This window comes from Megalops cyprinoides, chromosome 18, assembly GCF_013368585.1.
Source record: "Megalops cyprinoides isolate fMegCyp1 chromosome 18, fMegCyp1.pri, whole genome shotgun sequence".
NCBI lineage: Eukaryota > Metazoa > Chordata > Actinopteri > Elopiformes > Megalopidae > Megalops > Megalops cyprinoides.
The window spans coordinates 14115961-14134605 of NC_050600.1; the positions used below are offsets into that span (position 1 = coordinate 14115961).

At 42.5% G+C, this 18645-nt stretch overlaps 1 protein-coding gene across 2 annotated transcripts in view; it reads right to left on the minus strand.

Moving 5' to 3' along the window:
• The window catches only part of snx25 (sorting nexin 25), a 41134-nt gene that overhangs the window by 8025 nt on the left and 14464 nt on the right, over positions 1 to 18645 (minus strand). For both annotated transcript variants that reach the window (XM_036551506.1, XM_036551505.1), the window contains exons 5-13: positions 16873 to 17059; positions 11229 to 11299; positions 8387 to 8577; positions 7071 to 7202; positions 5287 to 5562; positions 4600 to 4764; positions 4262 to 4393; positions 2842 to 2982; positions 2425 to 2538 (exon numbers count right to left, since the gene is read on the minus strand). In XM_036551506.1, coding sequence (XP_036407399.1) covers positions 2425 to 2538; positions 2842 to 2982; positions 4262 to 4393; positions 4600 to 4764; positions 5287 to 5562; positions 7071 to 7202; positions 8387 to 8577; positions 11229 to 11299; positions 16873 to 17059 — 1409 coding nt within the window. The remainder of the gene's footprint in view (positions 1 to 2424; positions 2539 to 2841; positions 2983 to 4261; positions 4394 to 4599; positions 4765 to 5286; positions 5563 to 7070; positions 7203 to 8386; positions 8578 to 11228; positions 11300 to 16872; positions 17060 to 18645) is intronic.

The following is an 18645-nucleotide window of genomic DNA, read 5'->3' on the forward strand; positions in this document are numbered from 1 at the left end:
CAATGTAGAAGTTTTACTGTTGGCTTGAACACTGCAGTTCCTGGCCCTTGGCAGGGCTGGCAATGGTGGATGGGGCTCTTTTGAGGACAATGACAATCCTGTCCAGCATGCTCATTACAACCTGATTGGATTTGTGTTGGCTGCAGGCCATGACACTAACAATGTTGGGCCAGCCTGCCATGGGTCCTGGCAGCAGCACCCTATGTACAGAAGCAGACAAAAGCCTGACCTCTGTGAAGACTGACAGCAGCATTTCCAGCATTGTTCCAGCGTGTCATCTCTATTCAAGCAGGGTAAATCTGGAGGAACAGGCTGTGCATGTACGAGTATAAGGGAGAGGCTGTCATTCAGCGGGTCTTCAGCTGTGTCCCTTGGTAGGTTAATGCAGAGGAGCCTTTACATTGATTACATGTTTCAGATGTAAAGTCCACTGATGAAACATTTTCTCATTGGTGCAATACGTCATCAAACAATTCCCTTGAGACAAGAAAATGTCATCAGCCTAGCCTTGGAACCCCAAAATCTATGCTGGCTGTAAAGACAAAAGGCCTCACCTATGTGTATGTTGTGCATGAATGGAAAAAAGTAAAATGGCACATCTAATGAGATAGCACTCCCCCATCAACTCGAACAGGTGAGTCATCAGTGGAACACTCATTGATGAATAGCTCTACATTAAGCACAGCGGGTCAGCACAGCGCTCTAAGCCCTCAGCCTTGGGCTGGTACGGCAGTCTTGTCTGGGTTCTAGTTCAGTGTTGTGTGGTTTAATTGAACAAAATTCATGCATATGGAGAAGAGGACAGCTGCTGTCTTTGTGTGGATGGGCAGGTGTTTCCGATCAGACACCAACACAGCAAACAAACAGCGTACAAACAACATGTGGCAGGGTTAATAACCCCCCTCTAAGCTGGTGGCCCAAACACCATTCCAAATGAGCTACAACTGCTTTCAAAAACACATAAATTACGCTAAATGGCCTTTGCTTAAAGCACCACCAAACTGTCTCACATTAAAGTTCCAAGCCACATATACTATCATGCCTTCAAAGTAGAAGTCTTCTTTCATCAGCTGATCTCACCTAAGATATTACATTTTATTATATTCATTTATTAGACACTCTTATCAAGAGCGACTTCCGACACAACAGAACAGAGGCATAGCAATTCAAGTTGAATGAGCCAACAGTGTCATTCCAGGCTAACACCACTCCCAGACCAGTGAGTCTGAGCATAACACTATTCAAGCCCTACCACCCCACCAGCCGTACCAGGATATTATCTGCCTCATTGCATTATAATGTAAGCAGTGTGTTCCAGCTCAGAGAAACAGATAAATAAACCTGCTGTGTGCATGCCTGCTGTGTATATAGCCCTAATCATAACAAATGGTACTAAAGCTGTCAGAAAACGGGTTCTTAATTGAAGTTTGGGTGTGTAGATGGCTTTCTTTAACACAGGGACAAACACAACACAATATTTTGTTCTGTTGCAATGAGTAGTCATCAATATTTAGCATCACCTTAAAAGGCATCAACAGGTTCTCTCATCTCTCATGCCAATGCTTTAGCCCCTGTCACCTGCTGCTTACAAAGGGGCACCTGCTAAACCTTTGTAAATTTGTAAACCCCATTGGACATGCTTTATAAAATGCCATATTCTTGTACACGATTTGTTACTGAATGTATTTCGTAAAGGCTGTCTACAGTTCTTTTTGTTCTCCCAACTGAATTCATTCTCTATGCAATTTCGTTCCACAGTGTACTTTTGTGTGATAAGAAGGTTCCACCGTGGACAGATTGTTTGTTTCTGTGAGGAAGAGCTTCAGCTTCAGAGAATTGAATTATTACTCCTGCCTTGTTTAACATCTTCACTTGTGGTTCGTCATGTTCCACTCTGGCTATTTTCATGCACCTGGTCAACACAGGCAATTCTTGCATAAAACCCTTAAAGAGGCTTCTAATTGGGTTGTGGTGAGGGATACTCACATTGGCTGTCTGAGGCGGACATCGTTAACATAATATTTATGGATGAATATGCCACAGGTGTGCACAAGCAAGCAGCACTGAAATTCCAGTCATTAGTGGCCACAAATGCATTCGTTGATAAATCTACCTCCAAGAATGAATAAGCAGCCTGCAATAGATCACTGTAATTGGTTCTGGTCAACAGCATGAAAAGGGCTGTGTATTGTAACTGGGAAGTCTGTACTTATCATATTCTTACACAAAATGGAGCATATGCAGAATTTACTGTGATGCTAAACCTAACAGAATCAGAGATACTATGGTTTAGTAATGCATACATGGGAGGTTTTCTGGCAGCTTTGGCATTTTATGCATTTTCCCCTCATTATTACCAATTCTAAACACAGTTTTACATACCAGTCATGACCAAGTCATGAATGTGATAAGCAAGCATCTCACCCGTAAGAAGGTGTTGAGCTGGTTTTTGGACTTGTCAAGGAATTTTTGGTCTATGGATTTGAATGGCAGCTTACTGACAGCAGGCAGCTGGACTTTTTTCAGGGTGGGAAAACACTGTCCAGAAAGATTGAGAAAGAGAGAGAGAGAGAGAAGGAGGGACAGAAAGAGAGAGGGGAAACGGCATCAGAGAACGGGGCATGTAACATTTCCCTCCTTTCTCAGAGTAGTCATACATGTGATAATCTAAGGCAAGCGCTATGACTCATTCCGTCTCCATGACAACATAGCCACGCAACTGCTGATATGAAGACAGCTATTAGACCTCAGCAGTGCTGAAACGTAAGTGTAGTGCCACTGATTTACAATGCTGGGAAGGGGCTGTGGATGAGTTGGTGGCATGTTAACTTAAATGGTTACCTCTGTCAGCTTCCTATGTAGTGCCTGGAAATCGCTGAGTTTCCTAGTGACCACCCAATGGTTGTTTTCGGAGTCGTCACCCTCCAGCAGGCTCACAGACACGGAGTAGCACGGCATGTGCTCCCCGTTCTCTTCTGCAGCCTGGAGAATAGAGGATGTAGTCAGCTTAGCATTAGCAAAGCAAAGTGACCTGCTAACCCCTTACTTGACAATCACATGCCATCATCTTTTTAGGCAGAAAGATTGCTGAAGGTCAAATGCAGCTACATCCACCTATCCTGTTGGCGAAACCCTCACCAAAATAAACCAAACCATTGCTCTGCCACTGTAAAATCACTGTTACTACAGCCTCCTCTCCACTGACCTGTCTTAGCTGTTAGTTACACCTGAAGTGAGTCGGGGTATTTGTAGCTTGGGCCAGCAGTACATTGGTCAGCCCCAGGGAGTTATATATACTCCCAGCTTGGTAGCACTCTGTTGCTCACACATCGACATTCATAAAGTGAAATAAAGAGAGCTGACAGCTGTGTTCCTTCTACCTTTGCAAAGTTTTCAGAGCCATAAATAGGCATTGATTTAAAAGACTAAATTCACTTGGAAGAAACCATGTTAATGACTAAATTGAAGGCTCCTTTTGTAGTCACAATATCAATTTAATCTTTGACAAATGAGAGCAAACACAGATGTGACAAGCAATCGTCAGCGTACAAGACCAAAGAAACCACCGATTCTAAAGGCTTACACTACCTTTTATCCACAATGGGTTTCAAAGAGTTTCAAAATAAACAGCATTAGGACTTTGTCCAATAAAACTTAATAGTACATATTGCTCTCTCTCTTGGCCTCATTACCGACCTGACTCATCTCACCATTTCAGTAATACCACTGAGAGCTCTGTGAGGGCTGCTGATTGCGTTTTCGCCGTTCCTGAGACTAATGCCTTCCATTCACATCACACCACAGAGTGGGGGGAAATGATTAAGGAGAGATGTGTGTTTTTAGCTGTCTCAGAGAGAGTTTGTGAAAAGTATCTTGTGTTTCAGAGCTCTAGGGCTCTCTTTTATGATGAAACCTGCTGGGAAGGGCCCTCATCAGAAACCAGGCCAATCCATTCCAGTGAGCCTCAAAGTTCTGTCATGAAATGATCAAATCATGGCACAGTGACAGCAAGCAAGAAGGTACCAATAACAAACAACCAAAATGTCTGACTTCCCGCGGAGGAGGTTTAAATAAGCACCCACAACATGACTAATCAAAATCCAGCTTTAGGCTGCATTCGTCACCCTGGACCACACAGAAGAGATATCTGTTCAGTGATTCACACTGCCTGGGATGACTAGTATTCTAAACAGACGTGCAAAGCCCCAGAATGGATGCAGAATGGGAGCCCCGGGTCTCTAGGCCTCACTGACGGACCCACCTCTGTGCTGCTGATGGTGGCCCTCCAGCTGCCCAGGTTCTCGCACCACCAGTCCGTGCGGGAGATGTGCTGCTGTAAGTCGCTGTGCTCCTTCTCCATCGCCCCGATCTCCTCCTTCAGCTTGGACACTATCTGTGGACATGATATCCACAGATGAAACCACACACTTAGGGTAAAATCTATCTACTGTTCTTCTGCGGCTCTGGATAAGAGCATCTGCTAAATAATGAAATATATATGAAATCAGGCTACATTCACATGCATAAAACATATGGGGACACACAGGATATAAGAATGATGTGGTCGTGGTGTTCACAGCTGAAAAGGACAAGAGGTACCTTTTTGTCAGGCTTGGGTGCATTTTGGATGGAGCCCAGAGCATGTCGTTTGTATTCCAGTTTGTCCCACAGCTGGTGTAGCTTATTGGTAGCATAGCTGGCCTGCTCATTGATACCTTTGCTGCCCTCGTCCACCACTTCCTCTCCACTCTCGATGACCTGACACTTCAGAAGAAGACAGGTTAGTGGCATGGGTCATGTAGGCCTGAAATCTCCTGATAGCATTACTGTGATTATTTCTGCAACAGCATGCAGTATTGCATTTAATTTGTTCTGTCTAATAGTCAGTGAATATAATACGTGACAGCTGAACTACAGGGATTTATTTTCATAACATTTGTGTTCTCATCATGTCATCTTCCTTTCATTTCTCCCATTTTCTCAAAAAGAAGTGAGATAAATGTCATATACGCTAATCATGAGCACCACCCTAAAATCTGGTCCCAGACATTCACTGTCACTGTTGCCTCTAGCTTGCTCACTAGGCATGTCACACGTGTCTGCCTGCCACTCCCCCGCAAACTCCATTTCATGTTGTGCATTTTTAATTGTTTTGTACTGCTTTTCCGTTGTGTGTTACATGATGTTCTCCTATAAGGTCACTCTCTTTCATCCATCTCTGTTAACGTCTGTAACACCCGAGGTTCATCGTAATGAGAGCCCTGTGGCATCCTGTGCCGGTCTCACCATCTCATCCTTGTCCTCCCCGCTGGACTGACAGCTGCTGCGCTGCTCCTCCCTCTTGATAAGCCTCTCGTAGAGGTCGCTCACCAGGAAGGACGGGTAGTAGCGCTCCTTCATGGTCTCGTACACGTCCGCCTGTATCCTGTGGAACACGTCCGTGCCCTTGTTCCCTACCAGCGTCTGCTGGATCTCCTTGTACAGGGCCTTCTCCACTGGGATCTCCCGGCTCTCCACGAAGAACTTCTGGTAGATCTCCCCCACCAGCTGAGGGACTTCGTTCTGCACAGAGAAAATCGCTGCACTGTGAGTTCCATTCCTCTGCATAACCATGGACCCTCCACACAATACCACTGTGTTTAATAATTGAAAACACTTCTATTACTTTGGTCTGGGGACCTTAGTCAGAGTATGTGTCAATGTTCGCACATCTTCCATCTTCTAAAGACTACAAAGCAAAGATCCAGACAAGTCACAACTATGATAGATTATTACAGTCAACTAGTGTATTTCTTTGCAGCTACCTCTTCACCTTCTTATAATTCAAAAGGTTAAAAAAATCAAAGCTTTAAAGAAACATTGTAATGTAACAATTACATCACAAGACATGCTAAAAGATGTCTTCATCAAAGATAAATCGTTTCATTCACCAAATATATCTTTATGTCCCCAGACATAAACTGGAGCACTTCAAATTAACCGCACAACTGTATTATTACATTGGGATCAAGAATCATTTGGTCACAGTACTAGGGCCCTGTCTAGTACTACACAGCTGCCCTAACCCATTCATACAACTACGGCTATTCTTGATTGAACCAAACACTCACCAATACTGATTGACAGCTTACGTTCTGCTTATAAATCTCCTTTGTGTGAAACACCACAGCTTCATCTAGTAGTACACAGAGTAACCAGTGTCCATCAAAACCAATGTTAGTGCCACTACAGAGACCTATCTGTTTAATCCACCTGACTGAAGTGGGGACTTCAAATTGTGCAGTATTGTTTAATGGGGTTGGGCTGCTGGAGCAGTGGATTTATAGATTGCAGTATGCTCTCTTCCTTGTTGCAGCAGCCTCCTGTCCACATGGTGCTGTAAATGCCAGACCAGCACAGCTGGCTGCCCAGAGATATATGTAATTACACAGCCCAGCCTCTTCTTCAGTCTGCATCTCACCAAGGTCTGCCACCAACAAGGTCAGATGGGGCGGAATAAATTACAGTGTTAAAACTACATGTGACAATTAACCAAAGTACAGATAATTCTAAGAATAATCTTGAGATTCCATTAACTGTCAGATAAAACATTTAGGAATTGGCAGATTCATTGGAATGAATTTAATTTAGGACTACATTTGATTTATTCATACAGCAGGCCAAATTCAATATAAATGATACAACATATCCAAGAACACTGTTTATACCCCAGGAATCTGTAATTTTCATTTTCAGTGATAAATACATGAAGCATAAATGAATAACTTACCATATCAATGCTGCATTAAAGAGAGTTCTATATTCAAACAGCAGCAAAATGATCATTTTCCAATTACACCCTGTGGTGCTTTGGCACATTGTAAAACAGCAGCTTCCGTTTGGCTTTGCCTTGAAATGTCTACCCAATGAATTTCATATTTTCGAAAGTCCTGTATATTCAAATAGTCTTACGTTTCTCAAGCTTAAGTCAGTTCCTGCCAGCATCTACATAGTTTATTAATTCAGCCCCCTGGTCTTACATGCACTCCCTCACAACAGACAGCCAGTGGAGGGCTTGATGGTGGCCCTACCTTGTTGGCACTCTTCAGCATTTCCACCAGCTCCCAGAAGCTGATGAGGGCCCGCTTGTCCACCCTCTCCATGTAGGCACGGAAATGTTCCCGGAAGGAGGAGTTGGACATGATCTCTTCAAACTGAAGGATCTGAAGCAGCCACAAATAACACAGTAGCAAAAGGGTATCATTTAAGCTTCCGTCACAGTACAGAAAACATAAAGTGACAAATATCAAATGGGTAGGTAGTGGCTTACTAAAACATGCAATGTATGAGAAATGTGTAGCAATTGTTGCCAAACCTGACTACAATCACATATCTGGATTTTTACAGCAAGAAGGCAAATATAACCCTCCCCTTGTGAGTAAAGCATTCCCTTTCACTAGTGAAGCTGGATCATGGATCACTTATTCACAGGCTACTCCTGTCCATTTAAATTAGCATGCATTCTTTCTCCCTCTAGAGCTGGACCATTGCTTCATCTGATTTTGTGCACTGGGGAAACATTCCACAGTCAAGTGCATGGATCATTATTGCCCTAGGACAAGTTCTCCTGCTGATGAGCTAAGCCATATTAAAAATGATGTGTTTTGCGTTCACAGTGCAACTCTGCGTAGGGCGCTGTGTGGGGCTGTCCCTGGGGCCTGAGTGCACACATTACGTAGAGGCCTGGGGAGACGAGTGGAGCAGGAACAGCAGGCCATGAAAATGTCACCGGCTCCGCAGGGGTTCAATCTGTCAATAATCCTGAAATCCAGAACTCACACTGCGCACACACACCCTCAGATTTAATGAGACCAGGTTAGTGGGCTAGTTTAATATGGAAAAGAATGGAGTGCCGTACAATGCTGTGAATGAGGCCGGAATGTGCCAATTGCAATAATAGCTTGTAGTGCAATGACCTCCATCTAAACTGGGGGTGGGCCTACGCCTCTGACCTTTCCCAGCCTCTTTCAGCATAATGTGGTTTCCCTACTCTGCAAAATGATGAAGTATACAGTAATATACTGGGCACAGCTCTGCTAAAGGTTACCAAACCTGTAGGATCTAGATGTCGGTCCATCAATGTAAACGACTTGAAAAAGTAAGTATAAATGGATAACATATTTACACCCACCTCCAAAGACTCGCAGAGAGATAGGGATTTTATAATGACATCTGGTTATCTAAAACACATTATGCTACCTTTAAATACATAATTGAGTAATACAAAGGCATCATCCTGCTGTATTGACATCCTCTGGCTCTGAGGCCCCAGTGTGTCCTGTTTAAGAGACCATCGCTTTCAGGCTCTGAAGTCCCAGTTTATCTGTACAGTGTAAGCGGCCCTCACCCTCTGGCTCTGAGGCCCCTCGCCATCCTCTGTGGCCCCGTCCTCCTGCTGCTCGTAGTTGGGGCCCCCCAGCAGCCGGATCCTCTTCTCGCACTGCTTCTTGGCCACGGTCAGCTGGTTGATGTAGCGCTTCATGTTCCGCGCCCGCAGCAGGTCGGCCTTCATGGCTGCCGTCTCCTTTCCTTTGCCGTCTTCAGACAGACATTATAGCCGTGATATTAATCGCTCCCTCTCGGTTTTATCCTCATAGGGCAAATTAACCCATATGCAAAAGGGATTTATTTCCATTTCCAATAAAATAACCATGACTGCCTGTAAGATGCTTTGTAAAAGCAAGAGGAGTCACTACACTGCTGCCACATCAGCATCCTGTCCTGAAGCCACCCTGACCACAGTTCTAAAATTGTATTAATATTCAAGTGGGAAAGCTCCATAGAGACGTTTTGGACTCCCAAAGATAGGTCAAGACATATGAAAAATGAAAAAAAAAAAACATGAAAGTGAAAGTGAAAGTGATAATCAGAATTCCTTGAATGCCATGTTGAGAAGCTTGTGAAGCAGGAGCTTTTGATTTTATTAACATTTTTTTTCTGTTTTCAGATCTGGGAGCTTATCAGAATGTGACAGTCATACTGCTTTGATACTGATATGACGCATATCAATGCTTAGCAATTCATAAAACATCTCCAGGAAAGGGCAACCTCACCTGCAGAGATTTAATTAACAATGTGACACCATGTTTAGGGACCACATAACTTTAATTAAGACAGGTCTCATTAAAAAGTTGACAAAAGCAAAACTCATCACAAAACCACAAGAGGCAGGGATATAGTGTAGCTCAGTTTTCTCATCTTGACAGTTGTAGCTAAAGCAAGGCACCATTATGATCTGTGTGCCTCATGATAAAACTTTGGTTTTGCAATAAAAGTGCTGCCAGAGAGATAGATGCTCACTCATAAGATCTTATGAGTTTTCAAATCAAAAATGTAGTGTCTTCACTGATATATTCCACCACGCAGTCTCGGATCAGAGAGGCGGGCACACAGCACAGAGCCACAATAATGACTGTGTTGTGTCACAAAAGGTCCCACCTTGACAGCCTCTTTCTGTATTCATACATTGGTTTTTGATCCATTATCAGACGCAGGAGAAAAGACAAAGAGAGAAAAGTAAAGCAGGTGCTCTGGTGTGGGAGACAGGATGTGAAATCCCCCCGGCAACACGCAATCACCTCAGCCTGCCACCTGCGGGTTTCACTTCTAAGGCAGTCTGTGGCCTCCCAACACATACACTCAAAGATTCATTGAAACAAGAAGAACAGTAGAAGAATAGAAGAGAGCTGTCCACACGTCATTTTCACTATAGTCTCACACAGTAGTCACATTATACTAAACTGAAGTTAAGATTTCACAGAGGAAAAAAATATGCTAATACTTGGAACATCACACGCTTAAGTCAAGCTGACTGCTGACTCACTCATGTGCGGGTCACATCATTTCCAATCTGTCTGAGAATTGAGGCGGAAACACAGCAGTGCATATCAGAAGGCCTGTCACAGACAAAACTAACAGTCAAACTGTCATACACTTTTTTAAACTCTCATATTTTGATTTGTGGAAGGTTTCATACGCCTCCTCTGGTGAGAGTGGGATGTTCTCTCCCAGTGATGCAGATTCCTTCTTCTAATGCAACTCGTTGTCAGCTCTAATCGAGTGCCAAAACAGCTCAGAGCTTATGCGCAGGATTCTGGTCTCCTGTCTCACTCTGATAAGGAGGTTACACCTACAGTACACTGTAGTAATGGGGTTACATCTACAATGCACTGTGGTAAAGGGGTTATATCTAGGGTAACTCTGTTGTGCAGTTGCTAAGTGTGTTGAACGCCCAGAAGGGCCCAGGGCTGGCAGGTGCTGTCACAGTGGTGATGCCACTGAGTGCCTTATTAAGAAGTGCTCCTCAAAAACAGACTAGGCTCCTGTCCTGAAAAACACATTACCTATAATAGCAGCTGTGCATTTTAGATGGTATTTAACAAAAGCAAGTAGATTGCGGATCGTGAGCCTGGGGAAAGGCTAGCCTGGCCTGAAGAAGCAAGACGCAGCCAGCTGTTGGGTATACTATACATGACCGCAGCATCACTGGTTGACCTGAAAATTATATGGGTGATTTTATATATATATTTTATATTTTTTTATATCAGTTTTATAAAAGAACACCAAAGAACACATTACCTCCAAGCTGTCCCTTACTTTAGTAACACCCTCTGCCATTTTCATTGTGCCAAAAAAATAGGTCCATCCTTCTTTCATCAGAAAATGCAAGCGAGAAGTGACAAGAAGAACTATTAATTTCTGGCACTTGTCTACCTGCCACAGAATGACATTTACAGCAGGGCAGTTAAGCTCCAGTCCGTCATTTTAACCAGACTCCTGTACAGCTCACAATGGAATATAAAACATAATTACACCCTTATTAAGATTCCTGTCTGATTTATTTCAGAACCCCACAGAGAGATTTATTGGACCATGGGCTGTGCAGAGGCATGCCAGATGCCCTCCTGTCATTCACAGACACTGCAAACCATGAGCGATTAAGCTTTGAGAAACATTAAGAAACCCAGACACCTGACAATCGAAATTCTATCACTTTCTGGCTGGAACATGAGCTGCTCCGTTGTCCGTCTGCATTTCCTGCTGTCAGTATCCCCACATCTCCTAAAGCTAAAAGGGCTCTTGAAATATGCAGTGGTTTGTGTCAAACAGCCTTCCAGTAAATATTTAGCCGCGTTCTGAATGAAATGCAAAATGACATTGGAGAACAGCTCTGGAGAGCTGTGGCCTACCTTTCTGCTTCTTCATCTGGGGGAGGCTGCTGATGGTTGTCGCCTGAATGATTTCCACGACGATCTGGTACCTGTGGAAACACAGACAGGCATCATCAATGCATCAGCTGTTTAGAATTTGGGGGACATCAGCAATTTATAGTTAAGTCTTGAGACATAATTTCTTGGTGTGCTATGGTAAATGCAACATGTGAACTACATAAAAAAAAACAAAAAAACAAAAAAGAAATAATAATATTCAAGCCACTTTGTATGTGCCTGTGCAGCAGAAGGCTGCGTTTGAGCAGTTGACGTAATGGGGGTGCTGATGAGGATCATTTGTAAGGACAGCACTTGACCCTTGATTGCACAGCCCCTTTGTTAGAGAGCAGTGTGCAGGAAAGCACTCAGGGGTGAACACAAGAGAAAGAACTGCATGAACCACTCAGAATTAATTCTAATGTTGTTTTTTGCATGAGCCAGCTGTTCCTGTCAGTGGTTCTGTTGTAGAGGCCTCTACTATTCCCAAAGAGCAGAATCTGAGGAGTTGATCTTTAAACACTGACTTTCCATTTCAAATGGGATTGGGCGATTCATCACTGAATCTAATATTTTCTGTGGCCACAATGAAGCCATCCAGTGCACCATTCATTTTTTAAATAATAAAATAAGGAGAAGGGTGCATAATTATTTACTTAGACATTACTGAAACAGCACAGAAAGCACATATTTACCTATAACCTGCACAGTCTGTGCCTGGTGTGAACCCATGCAGTGCCAAACATGAGATGGTGCGTCCACTGCATAAAGTCAATTGCTTTATGCACCCAGCTGTTTCTAATCTTGTGAGCATTGGAGAAATTAATACATATACATGTAAATGGGACAAAAAAGAAACAATGGGAGATTTCATTGAAAAATATGAAAAAAGGTGAATAAAAATTGGAAAAAAAAACAGAACTGGCCAAAAAATGTAAAAATGTAATTTTCTCTGAGCCCTTTGTTCTTTGCCACCATTGCCATTGGTTTTTGCTGCACAGGAGGCAGTGTGCACCACCTGCTGAACATGCACATATTCCTTGTGCTTTTATGCATGTCGATGAACAGATCATTACCATGATACGTGAGGAAAGGAGGACATGTGTTGTCATGACAACACACTGCATGCTGTAATATGACTTTAATACAGTAATTTTGCCCTAATTTAACAACCACATCATTTAAGCCTTTCTATATGAACACAAGATGTTATGTATAAGATAACAGTTCTTTAAGTTAGAGACTACAGCCCTGTTGTACCATAGGTAGTAAATCATGATATTTTCCATTTCCTGACATTCAATATAAACCATGACATGCTCATTTTCCTGACATGCACTGTACCGTTCTCTTTTTGGCTTTGGTGAACAAAAACTGTCCCTTTTTTGTCTGTTGCTATTGGTAATCCTTTAGAGGCTTGGGGTTGCCATGGAAATGACAGGAAGCCCCTCCATTGTGATACAAGTTGGAGAAGCACCAGACATATCTGCTGCAGTCTGGGGCTTACTAGTCTGTGCAGTTTTGCTCGGGGCCACTGTTTATACTAACATCTGTGACTAAAAGTGATTTCATATTCCAGCTGGCTTTTCATTTAACAAATTCCATTTTTGTTAACTCAAATGTGCTAAATACATAATTAAATGACATCCCTCCTTCATCATTCCAGCTTTTTCCTTTACGGATGTGTGACCGTAATTACTGGTATGGGACATTCATGTATTTGCCTTCCTATTCAGGGACAATTTGTGCAATTTCCACTTTATGTTGTGTCACAATCACTCCAGCAATTTTTCATCCATCCATAAAATTGAAGTACTGATGGAAAATCTTAACGCACAATTTGATTTTGTTTTGGCAACAAAGATTGGCCTGTTTCTGTACACACTGGCATGCTTCAAAATAAAATGTAATGCTGGTAGGATAGGAACCGAGCGTGGCCGAAGGGCTTCCTTCCTTCCTCCCGCAGCATGAGGCTTGTCCTGACCCCTTTCTGAAGAAAAAGAAAAGCAGCCGACAACAACAACTACAGAAGTATTTTTACTGCACTGTTTTCAGTGCCACGTGTTCAAGGACCATTTTACTAAGACATTTCATGTGATTTGTTCAACCCTAGCCTTGCAGTTTCCTCGGGGGGCTGCTGCAATGGCAGGAGTACAGTATGTTTGTGCAGGCATCCACCACATCCAACAGCTGCTGAAAGTCCAAAAGAATCCCCACTGCTCTCTGATCAGTAACCACCACCCGGGAGAGTCCCTTTTACAGTAAGTCTTGTGAGAACTGCACTGCAAACTGATGCGGAATGAGCCCAGAGGATAACGGCAGAGGAGGCTGGAGTGGAGAGGGAATCAAAGGAGGAATACGGCCTCAGGACATTGTGTTGTCTGTGGGCCCGGTATCTCCATCAGCAATCTCCGACCCCTTACATATCCCACCTTAACCCACTCATTCCTGAACACTAGGCAGTCGGGAGCCTTCCCCTTACTGGCCTCAGCATTAAACAGGCACCAGATGGCCTAATACAGTACATTTAAGTAGATGAGGGAAGAAAACAACCATTGACGTGCTTTTGAAAGAAGATTTCCCTCTGCAGTACTACTTTTCATGAATTTGCGTCTGGCATGAAAATAACTGGTATGGCAGGTACGGCATCCACCAAGGTATGACACAGCACTGAAAGATGGGCCCTCATTACAAAACATTAACTTCTGTGTCATCTAGCCTCATTTAAACATATGGAATTTGGATACAATCTCATAGAGCCACACAATAACTGCCAAACCCTGGTCAGTTCTCACCTTCTTCCTTATCTTATTTTTCTTCTTCAGGTATATTGCATCATTGAAAATATTCCAGTGACACAATGTATGCATGTTTTGTGATTATTGTCATTGTATGTTATGAAAATTGCCACATCTGTTCATTGTAGCCAATTGCAAGTCACTCTCTGTCCTTAGGAAAAAAACAGCTGACAGCTATCTTGGCTGTGCATGAACAGCAGGTAAATAATCCCATCATATTACAAAAATGCATTACATCAATTCTTAAGCATAGTATCATTCTGAAATTATAGTATGAGGAAAATACAGCACCAAAGTAAATGACATGTCTGAAAAAAAAGGTTTAAGCATACAGAATGGCACATTACGAACATGTACTACGTATGTATTCTCTCTCAGTCAGTGGAAACACCTGCAAAAATGGGTCTGCCACTGAAATTATTGATATCAAAATGAAGGCAAGTTACAGTAAATAATTTGGAAAAAATTGGACAGGGACTATCCTAAATCAAATCTATACAATGTTTTTTAAGAGCTTTTGGTCCAATGACTTTTCATCATATCATGTGAAGAGGATGAGGCCTTTCAATCTTTGTGTCACATTCAAGTGTGAGTCTAATTCTAATAATAATAGATAATAACAGATCACATTAGCCATTATCTATGTCAGTTCAACTAAGATTTGATTTTGCTTAACATGTCACAACTGCATGTGAAATCGCATTTCTAATTCATAGCTTTAAAATGTAAAATTCTTTCCTACCCTTCCAACAGTGCAGTATTCAAACCACATCTCTGTAGCTCTCACACTGATCAAGTTCCAGATTTACCAGAGTTAAAACAAAAGGCTTAACTCCACTTAAACCTGCTCTTGTCCATCCAGAATTAAGGAACATGAAAGAGCTGTGTACAGAAAGAAACGATCAGGGTTAGTCCTTGAGGAGTAGGTGGTCATGAACTCCTTTGATATATAGTTGGGTCATTCCATGTAACAGTAATATTAAGTGGGAAGTTTAATGATTCAAGTGTCCCAGCGTGACACTGAAGGACTTCATTATCATTTTCACTGAAATTCTTTCAGCACTAACTAATAATCCTAAACACCACACAAGAAGCTCATCAGCAACAGGAAAAACAGACAGCATATAATACTAACCGTATTTGGATATAAATTAGATTTTAAAAGGTATAAATTAATGATTTCATTTTGGGTACACTCCTGACAGTTGTTTCTTAAAGGAATAAAATCTGGTGCCTCCTGCTTACATGAAAGCTAGTCCAAGCCATTAGGTGCCATTAAGACACATTTTTACAGTTGGATATGAGCTTAGCTTTGAAGCAACACACCACACACACACGCACGCATATGCATATTTCGCAAGAGTCAGCACAACTTGAAATTACAGTGGTGTTAATATCCTATTGAATAATATTCTAAATTAAGCACCACCGCATATAGCCTCTGAATTATACCACTAAAGTACAGAAGAACCGCTAAACCAGTGACTCTCCCACACTACACCTCCCCGTGCCCTGGAGCACAGACATGCAGGGCAGTTAGTGCTGTTTGGGTTGCTGAGGGTAGAGGACAGCATGATGAGTGGGCTGCATGGAGAGGGATAATGCACTGCCCTGCATACCGGGGAGACAGTTCACATGACTTTGACGAGGTGGCATTCCCAGACAGGGGGCGGAAAGTGACTCAGCACAATGAGCTGGGCCTCCCTTCACCATCCCTGTCATTCACTACCTCCACAGACAGGCGGCTGTACAAGGCTGTCCCAAACCCGCCCCACCAAAAACACGCTTAACCAGCATATTTTGCATGAACTGAAAGGTGATCGCAGATATATTATCATATAGTACACAAATGTTCCATAGGTTGAGGTCTCATCCCATCATCTCCATGATTTCAAACTCATATGCTTCATTAAAAGGGAAATGAGCCCTCAAGGTAAGGCTTCAGTGTCAAAACAAAGCCTATTTTCATTCTTCAATCATATAAAATAGCGAGCGAAGCCAAGCACAATCAGTACAAGTATAGGTTTTGTCGAGATGGCTGTAGCTGAATTTCCATGGGTCTACAGAGACCTACATAAACACATGGAGAGCTCTCTCAGTCTGGCTCAGCAGTAGATGAGCACTTCAAAAGGCTGCACAAATACTCCTCAAGGTGCCCCAGATGCATTTTTCTGTTACTGCAGTCCGCTTGACTACCTGAAGTTGCATCTTTTTACCATTTTATTAATAATGAAAACAATAGCTGTGTCATATAAAATAATACAGAATATCTGTTACTGGCTGAGATGCTTTTGTGCAGTTCAGTGAGACACAAAGGTAATGTATGAAACTGTGTGAGATCTTAAGGTGTTCCCTTGTCAGACATGTTATTTAAATGAGAGAGGTGAACTGGTGATGGGACAGACGACAGCAAAAAAGGAGCATATTTTTTTACAGGTAACCAGGTAACACAATGCTCTTACACTCCCCGGCTGAAATTTCAAATTGTATGAACTTAAATTACCACTTTAGATTCCGTTAACATGAAGGGAGCACTGAGCACTCAGCAGAATTTTTAATGGAAATAAAATCTACTCAATAGCACTCCCACTGCAAAATGGTACATGAAGTAAAATCATACACCAATTTTGTAATGATTCCCAGTAAAAAAAATTGCTGAATTATGTTCTTATAATATTTCGCGATAACTACTCTTAGCATAGTGATGCACTTATTTGGAAGTCATGCTGGGTAAGAGCATCTGCTAAATGAAGTAATGTAATATAATGTTGGGTGGGTGGGGGAGGGGCTAACTGGTTACGAGTGTGACAGGGAGGTGGTGCTCTCACCTCAGCTGCTTGAGGAAGTCAATGTCAGAGCTACTGCTGATGAGCTTGATGAAATCCTCGTAGGACGGAGCGTAGGTGTAAGCCTTCTTGTGGTGCTCGTTGACCTGCTCTCGGTGCTCCAGCTGGGCCAGCAGCATGAGGTTGATGTAGTCTGGGTCACTGAGGACCTCCACCATTGGCTTCAGAACTGAATAAAACACCAACACTCAAGGTATTACTGCAACTGCTACATACACTTATGCACATGCAGGTACCTTCAATGACATAAATAAAGGTATACTGTTGAAGATTTCCTTATACGGATGCAAAACCAAGGAAGCCACCACTGCGCTTGAAAGGTTTGTCCACTCTCTCTTTTGAATAAATATTTAACAGAAAATCCAATGCAAACAGCAGGGACATGTACAGGCTGGTGCTGAGGCCATCAGCCGGCTGCAGCTCTGGGACAGTTAGAGATGGTCTGTGAGTTTGTGTTGGCAGGAGGAAATCGCCATCATCTTCATGTCCTTTCACTGTCAAAATGACAGCTGGCAAGAGACAATCTGTAATCCTTCTCAAAATGGTGCCCAGTTAATTACTGTAATGGAGGAGAAGCAGGGAGGCAAAGATAAATGATAAGAATTGCTGAAAAAAGATAAGTAACATTTGTAAAATAGTAAATTCATTTAAAGCAGGACGTTTACCCTGTTTTTTCTTAACTTCATGCTCTATGGCCTCAGTTGAGACCCTCAATGGGTTCCTACGGTAAAAAAAAAAAAAAACAGTGGGAAGCAGCAATTCTACATTGGCTGGAGCAGCACCAGAGTGGACGTTGTGTTTCCTCATACAAGTAATGACTGGTGAAAAGGAATGGGTCTCTTCCTATCATTTCACAGATAATCTCTCTAAATTGGAAGCAGAAATCTAATTATGCCTGTGGCCTCTTAGGCCTTTGAGTACAGTACTGCTTAATAAATTCACAGAAGTGATTCTGCCAAATCCTCCAGACAAACATCCACAGAGGAGACCAAAGCACTGGTCTTGGGTTTAGATTCTTCACACGTTCGGTAAACAAAGACACATTGGTCTAATCCAGCTTTCACACTTAGCGTTTTTAGATTTCCTCACAGCATTATGAGATGAAACAAAAACAATCATAAAGATAAAGGAAATTTGAAACCTAAGTGGCATCAAATCCAATTAATTATCTGAAGAAAACGGGTCACATACTCATGAGTATATCTAGAGACACGCAGAGAATGCAGAGAAAATGCATGCCTGAGCTCCCCTTCAGAAACTTTGAATGCAGATGTTCCTCTATGTATCACTGTAGTCAGCATACAACCAATTAAAGTGCAAACAAATTGCCAGATGGATGAGATTTACTGCAATCAGCACCTGGATAGAGAGGTTGCTATGTAACTGTTGCAGCAAAGATTTAGTTACACTCTATAATGAGGATATTTTTCTTTTTGCCCACCTGTGTGTGAGATAAATACATTGTCCACCCCTTTCTCACCCACCTCTTCCATCTCCTAAGGTGTGTGGGTGTATAGACTTCAGTATATTCGGCTGAAGCTCTAATCACCTTTTCTTCCTCACTAACTGTACCATTACCTCCACCTCAAAGCGTTGCCTCTGTACCTAGGCAGACTGTGGCTCTGCTCAGAGGGGATCCTTTCTCCACTCTCCTGCCATTAGAGCTAATGCAGTTTGGGAGGCAGCAATACATTCATGGACACTTTTCGCTTGTGTTGTACTCTGCCTTACTTGTAAGTCGCTTGGGTCTGCCAA